Raw genomic sequence first — 8,011 nt, 5'->3', positions numbered from 1 at the left:
ATCACTTCCATAATCTAGAACATCACTTTCTCTGGTTTGGTTTGAAGGGTCTTCAGCCAGTGATTCTTCTGAGGTTAGGAGAGGTGTCTCTGATGTTGGGAGAGGCGTCTGAGAATCTGCACTGCATTGTAAGTCGGCTTGTGTTGTTAGGCTTTTCTTCATAGTCTCAACATGAAATTGATCTATTATGGGAGAGTAAACAGACTCCATAAGGGTTTCCAAGGATGTAACTGGTGGAGGTATTTCTTCCTCTGTTTTGAATACCTCCTCTGGACCGGCCTCCCACCGGGGGCCCCAGCTGTCCTGAAGGACTGCTTTTGGTGGCGCTTCTTTGTCTCCACTCGCTTCGCCTTGCAATTTAGCTTCCAGTATGTTGCCAGAGTCACTGCCTTTATTAACAGAATCCGAATACTTTTCTATCCTTTCATCTTCTGATTTCTCTTGTTTTAGCTTGGTCTGACTGAGATTCTCTGCACTTAATCTGCTTTGTGTTCTAATCCAAGGCAAAATAGACATGTGAGGGTAAGTAACATTCACAAGCTCACCTGCTACAATTTTATCTTGCAGCATCTCTTTCATTAAGGATTTAAAACTGCCACTCAATCTTTTCCTAAGACTTGCAGTACCATGCCTGCTAATACTAGGCATCAGTACATTTGTTGGCTTCTTTACTTTCAGAATTATAGATTTGGGACGGAGTACCCCTTTTGCCCCTGATAATTTTTTTCTGATTTGCTGTCTTTTTAAATATGATAAAGGAAGCATATGGATAATGAAGGACCTCAGAGCAGCTGCAGGTAAAACTTGTTGGAGGTCTGCCTTTTCTTCTGTAATATGATCCTCTGTTATCCTTCTGGGGCTTCCACCAAATGGGACACCACATTCTGTTGTTTCAATCAAAACTTCGCCAGCTCGTGAGTTCTCCAGCCCTGGAAGAGGATTCTCTGGATCTGCAGCTCCTCTGCCTGTAGGTCTATGTCTGCTTTGCTTTACCTCAACTTGAAATGGACCCATCGTGGGGCATGGACTAGTCCCCAGAATTGTTCCTGTAGGAAGACTTTGTGGTTGTACCTCTTGCTCTTTATTTTGAGTTTTTCTACTTTCTGAACTGCTCTGTTTTATTTTAAATCTGACATATTTAGGTTTCTGCTTTAGTTGCAGGCTGAGGCTGAAATCTTGTGTCAGCTGTGGAAATGCTTCTTGAAAAGTTTGTTGTTCTTCTTCTCTGTCATGTTCTTGTGGCTTTTTAGATACACCTCTCTTCTCAATGTATTTTGCATCCCATGTTTTCTTTTCGTCTGGTAATTTCTTCAGCTTTGCCATTGAATGACTAACCCCTGTTGTTGATGTATCTATCTTGGCTTTTAATCTGCTATGCATTTCTACATCAGGTGGTTCAGAAATGACAGTGTTAGTGGCATTGTGAAATGTAGCAAATATTCTTTTACCTTGCATATTTTTTATGTTGCCTCTAGTGTCATGTTCCAGTCCCTCACTTTCACTCAGGTTATCACATTCTGTAATATGAAGTGTTAGTAGTGGTTTCTTTTCCTTCATAATTACATCTTCTGTACTCTCTTGAGTTTTTACACTTGTTAATTGTTCACTGGTTTTATGCTCTTTGATTCCGAGTAAAATAAGCAGATTAACCTCTGAGGTCTCCAGAACAATTTCTAGAAAATCTTTTTGCTTTTGTATGTTTCCATGTGGAAAATCCCTTTTCATTTCTGGTGAACTAGTTGGTAACTTCTCTCTACTTGAAAGTGGAAGGTGGGAATTCTCTGTATTTTTTAGGTCTTCCTGCATTTTCATTCTCCTGTTTGATTCCACTTCTGTAGAGGAGACACGTTTTTGCCAAGGTTCTGATAAAGCTTCTTTTAAAGGGGCCTCCTGCTTTGGAATATGCAGGTCAGATGTTTTTTTACTATTGGGGGCATGAAACTCTGCAATACCAATTTCCTTTGCTTGTATAATTGGGTCTCCAAGAGACTCTCTATTCTTCCAGGTCATTTCTATCAAGGAAGAACAAGGTGATTTTAGTGGAAAAGTATTGACCATGAAAGACTGTTCTAGCTGAGGTGGGATTTTTGGTAAAATGGTTTTTTGTCCTTTATTTTCTCCACCATGCTGCTTTATATTTTTAGTACTGCCTGAGGTTCCTCCTTTCTCAAGAGACCCCAGGTAATCGACATTCTCTGCATCTGTTGACAGAGAATGTCTACATCCTGTTACGCCTGGCATGACTTTCACTAGTTTTTTTCCGGAATACTTCTTAACATAGGGAGGAATAAGCTTGGAAACATAAGTAAGATGCAAAGCCGTATCTGATATACCTTTCCTTTGATGTAATTCTTTCTCCTTAGCATTATACGTGCATCCTAACTTGCTAGGTTTTGAAGTGTGACATACTGTCATTTGAAATACCCATGGAGTTGGTGTTTTCTTTGACTTTTGAGATGGAACTTTGAGACTAAGTTTACTCTTACTGTGTAATGCTTGTCTCCTGTTTTTCTGCCTTTTAAGGATAGGTGAAAGAGGCCCTGAGCCATATGCAGAATACTGACTTAATTCTGAAGAAGCAATTTGTTTCTGTCCCCCTGGCTTTACACTCTCCATTTGCAGCACCCCTTCTGCAAGTGAATCTGGATTTAGAGTTAAAACTAGAAATCTGGCATTCTTAAAAATAGCATTTTGCCCCTTAATTAAATATTTAATCTTGTTTGAATCTTTAAGCCAAACAGAATACGGGGCCTCACTGAAGTGTTTATCAGACTCTAGGCCCTTGATTGAATCTTGAGTCTCAACAGAATATGAGATATCGACCAAACGTTGGCTTCTGTCCATATCTTGGGTCTGAGAGGAGTCTTGCATGCTGCTGGAAAATGGCTTCCTTATCAAATCCTGAGGTAGCGCAGAGTATCTGGCCATGATATCAGGCTGGCTATTAACTGATTCTTGGTTGTTAACAAATTGTTGGGCTTGACTAGTAAATCTGGTTTCATAAAAATCTTGATTCTGAAGAGCATTCTGTCCTGAAAAAGAATCTTGTGGTTGGGCAGAAATACCCATTCTAACAGAACATTGATTCTGGATCAAGGACTCTTGAAGTCTTGAGTACAGATAAGTAATTTTATTCTCTAATGTAGTTTTGGATTTTAAAGCAATTTGATTTCTCACATTTTCTTCCAGAAGTCTGACTTGGTCCCTAGAAAGAAGTAAGTGGGCAGAAGGGCATGGTGCCACATCGAGATCTTCACTTTCTACAGTGATTCTAGAACTTCTTGAAAAGTTAAAGTCAGAAGAAAATATTAAATTTTTATTTTTGTTGGTTTTCATTATTGAAAATAATTTCTTGGATGAAAATTGTATTGTTTCATGTTCATTTTCTGGATACCCTCCATGGCTTGGAAAAAATTTCTTTACTTCTGAATGAAACAGTGACAAAGATGAACTAGTCCCATTTGAAGATATCATATGACTTTCACTAAAGTGACTTACTTGATATTTACTTTCACTGGTACTTGACCATATTACTTCATCTATTGTTGAAACTCTATCTTCAAAGTTACCTTCATTTTCTTCAGAGGTAAGTGATGAAGTAATTGTTCTTTCTGAAGAGTCTTTAACGCTGGATATAATAAAACAGTATGTAAATGAGTTGTCACTTAGGACGTATTTCATATAAGAAACAAGTTGTTTCTTATATGAGAGAAACAAATCCCTCTCTAGATTTACGGAAACCCAATATAGTATATGAAAACATAGCTCAACAGAAGGGTAAATTGAAAAGCCATTATCCACATTATAAAATAATTCATAACCTAGTTTCATTCATTCATAAATAAATCCACTGACAAAACGAAGTAAATTAGTTTCATTTCTCAGAGAATGAGGGATTTTTTTTAAATCTCAAAAACCCATCCGAAGTCTACTTTTGACAGCAGTGAGTCAAAGTTGCAGGTTAAGGGGCGCCTGGTGGCTCAGTGGGTTAAGCCTCTGCCTTTGGCTCAGGTCATGATCTCAGGGTCCTGGGATTGAGCATTGCATTGGGCTCTCTGCTCGGCAGGAAGCCTGCTTCCTCCTCTCTCTCTCTCCGCCTACTTGCGATCGCTCTCTGTCAAATAAATAAATCAAATCTTAAAAAAAAAAAAAAAAGTTGCAGGTTAAGATTTATCCCTTTACAAGGGCACCTGGGTGGCTCAGTTGGTTAAGCATCTGCTTTTGACTCAGGTCATGATCTTTGGGTCCTGGGATCAAGCCTCATATGGGGCTCCTTGCTCAGTGGGGAGTCTGCTTCTCCCTCTCCTTCTATCCCTCCCCCTGCTCATGCACTTGTTCTCATGCTCTCTCTCAAATAAATAAGTAAAATCTTTTTTAAAAGATCATATCATTTTATAAGGAATATCAGTTTGTTTCTGCTCTCTGAAAGTTTTGACAAGGATAAAAATATTCTTGTGAAAATTTAGATCCAAGAGAAGAAGGTCCAGTACCATAAATAAGTGTTTTCTTTAAATAAATCCAGATTATTTTAACAGCTGTTTATTTCTGATCGAGAGAAAGGCCTACATTTTAGGGTAGTGCTTCTCAGCCCAACTTTGGATTGGAATAATGATCATGGAAGTGGACTCTCCACCATCTATTCTACATCAAATGATTAGGCTAAGTTGAACAGAAATCTTATTTCCAAGTAACTAGTTTAGGAGTGGGCATGAACTAGTCCTAGCAAAAGGCAATGATTTTTGAGGACTTGTGGGAAAAGTTGCCCCATTCCTAAGAAAGACACAGGAAGAAATGACCTCTTACTTGCCCTGGACATTGCAGTTCTGATTTTGAAACTCTAGGGGCCACCTTTCTACCCACCTCAAGATAAAACTAAAACTGAGAAAGGCAAAAGAAGAGAAAGGCCCTTAATGAAGTTGTTGAGCACGTTGTCAACCAGTTCTGCAGCCTAGTCTACCTCAGGATTTCCTATCATATGATACCATAAATTCTCTTAGTATGGCAGTTTGAATCATGGTTTTCTGTTACCTGAGAATTAAAATATCCAAACTGGTAAAGGTAGGATGTACAAACATTCTGGGGAATCAAGTGACCCCAGTAAATTATAGCAGTGTCCAAACATAATTAGGATAAAATTTCATCAGGACAAGAATGTGATTATTCACTTAAAAAAGTAGAACAAATAGTGAAAATATAATACAAAAAGGATTAATTTTTGCATATTTCAGGAAAAAGAGGAAAGCTGAAATACAAGACAGGTATTTCAGCAATGTAATACTGTGTTTTTAAACATAATAAAACAATGCTAGATAATTTTCATATGTTGAACCAACTGTGCATTCCTAGGAACAATCCCACTGGATCACAGTGTATATATAATCCTTTTAATATGCTGCTGGATTGGTGTGTTAGTATCTTGTTAGGGATTTTGCTTTTCTATTTATAAGGGATTTGGGTCTGATATCTATCTTGTATACCAATTCCACATAATCTCCATCTGGCAAGCTTCCAGGCCATCATAATTCTCCTGGTTTTCCTCCTCACTCCCTGGTAGCTCCTTCCCAGTCTCCTTTGATGGCTCCTCCTCTTCTTTCTGAACTCTTTTAGAGTATCTCAGGGCTCAGTCCTTGTTCCTTTTCCCTTCTCACAGCCCCTTTGAAATCTCATCCTCTCTTACAGCTTTTAATATTGTCCATAAGCCAACAACCCCCAAACTTATTGCCTCTACCAGACATCTTTCCCAAACCACTTATTCACTACCTCTATTAGATATCAAATCAATAGCCCTAATTCAACAAAGAGGAGACAATATTCCTGATCTCCCCATCAAACTCTGCCTCACCCACAGTTTTCTTCATCTGGGTTGACAACAGCTGCACTTTCTACCGGCTCAGGCCAAAACTCCTAGGACTCACTTCTGCCTCCTCTCTCTCACATCCACACCCTGTCAGATCTACTTTTCTAAGTATGTCCCGAAACCAACCACGTCTCACCACCTCCACTGCTGCCACCCTGGTGTCATTCACCTTTATCTCTCACTTTGGGTTACTCGGAATTCAGCCTGCCATCTGCATAGGCCCTTGAGCAAATATCGTCTACTCTCAACACAGCAGGCAGAATAGTCCTTTAAAAATATCACTTCCCAGAACCCAGATGTCCATCGACAGATGAATGCATAAAGAAGATGTGGTATATATATATACCATGGAATACTATGCAGCCTTCAAAAGAAATGAAATCTTACCATTTGCAACAATGTGGATGGAACTAGAGGGTATTATGGTGAGTGAAGTAAGTCAATCAGAGAAAGACAATTATCATATGATCTCCCTGATATGAGGAATCTGAGAGGCAATGTGGGGGGGGGCGCTGGGGGTAGGGAAGGAAAAAATGAAAAAAGATGGGATAGGGAGGGAGACATACCAAAAGAGACTCTTAATCTCACAAAACAAGTTGAGGGTTGCTGGGGGGAGAGGGGAGGGAGAGGGTGGTTGGGTTATGGACATTGGGGAGGGTATGTGCTATGGTGAGTGCTGTGAAGTGTGTAAGCCTGACAATTCACAGACCTGTACCCCTGGGACTAATAATACATTGTATGTTAATACAAAAATCACTTCCCTATGCAAAACTCTACAATGATTCTCCATTGTTACTTAGAGTAAAAGCTATTGTCCTTAACATGGCCTAAGAGACCCAACCATGATCTGGTCACCGATTACTTCTCGGACCCCAACCTCTATATGTTACCCCCCACTCCCTGCACCAGCCACACTGGCCTTCTTATAGTTTCTAAAACACTAGGTACACCCCCCCTTAGGGTCTTTGATTTAGTTGGTCCCACTGTCTGGAATCATCTTCTACCTTAACTGTTTGCTTAACTCCCATATCCCTTCAAGGCTTTAGTCAAACCCCACCATATATGTTACAACCTACCTCTCCTCCCCTACTTCTGGCACCTCATTCCTCTCACCCTATTCTATCTTTTGCTTTACCATAAATCCTATCATGTTTTGTCATATTATTTCTTTATTTATTCTATTGTTTTTTATTATCAGACTTTCCTCCAACTAAACCTTAAGGCAGGAATGATTGTTTTTTTTTTAATTCACGAATACATCTCAAGGGCATACAATAATGCCTGGCACATAGCAGGCCCTTGGTAAATATTTGTTGAGTGACCACTCTTCACTGTAGGTTTCTGATTACTAACTTTCAGCCACAACAAGCTGACCCAGACATACAACCCAGCCTTTTCTTTTAGTTCAGTAAGGGGGGGAAATCCATATATACAAAACACCCATAAAAGTGGCTCAGGACTGAAGGCAGAAATGGAGGGGAGTTGGTTACAGTAATACAAATAATACCCACTTAAACACTGGTTGTGTCTCCCCATTTTTGCAATGTCCTTTGGCCTCTCCCAGCAACCTCAACTGGTTGTGGAAATTTTTTTATTTTTTTTAAAAGATTTTATTTATTTATTTGATAGAGAGTGTGCATGTGCACAAGCAGGGGAAGAGGCAGAGGGAGAGGGAGAAGCAGACTCCCTGCTGAGCGGGGAGCCCAATGTGGGGGCTTGATCCCAGGACCCCCAAGATCATGACCTGAGTCAAGGGCAGACACTTAACCACTGAGCCACCCAGGTGCCCTGGCCTTGGAAAATTTAAAAAGAAGTCCCTGCACTCCTGGGAAAAGACTGACAGTTCTACAGCCATGGTAACAAGGACACATCAGAAATAATTGTAAATCTGTTAAACCACTCAATGGAATACAGTCAGTATAGTCCTAAGGTCATGGTAACAAATAAATACCAATTCCGTTTTTAAACATTTTTATCAATGATAACACCCTTTAGGAAACACGCTTCTGAGACCAACCAATGACAGCTCCAAGCTTTGAAAGTCATATAATGGTGGCAGGCTTTCCCAACACACTTCTAAGGCTGACGTCAACCCTGAAACAAACCATTCCCCAAAAGTGGATCGATGTCCCATGAGCAGTTTGCTTTGCTCAC

At 39.9% G+C, this 8,011-nt stretch overlaps 1 protein-coding gene across 1 annotated transcript in view; it reads right to left on the bottom strand.

Moving 5' to 3' along the window:
• The window catches only part of CCDC168 (coiled-coil domain containing 168), a gene marked incomplete at both ends in the record, with an annotated part of 28,290 nt that overhangs the window by 18,009 nt on the left and 2,270 nt on the right, over positions 1-8,011 (bottom strand). Inside the window, one exon of the mRNA XM_080798325.1 lies at positions 206-3,628. Within this exon, the coding sequence (XP_080654451.1) occupies positions 206-3,628 (3,423 nt within the window). The remainder of the gene's footprint in view (positions 1-205; positions 3,629-8,011) is intronic.

Source organism: Martes martes, assembly GCF_963455335.1.
Source record: "Martes martes genome assembly, chromosome: 3".
Lineage (NCBI taxonomy): Eukaryota > Metazoa > Chordata > Mammalia > Carnivora > Mustelidae > Martes > Martes martes.
The sequence above is the reverse complement of the archived record's forward strand: the minus strand, read 5'-3'. Positions and strand labels throughout refer to the sequence as shown.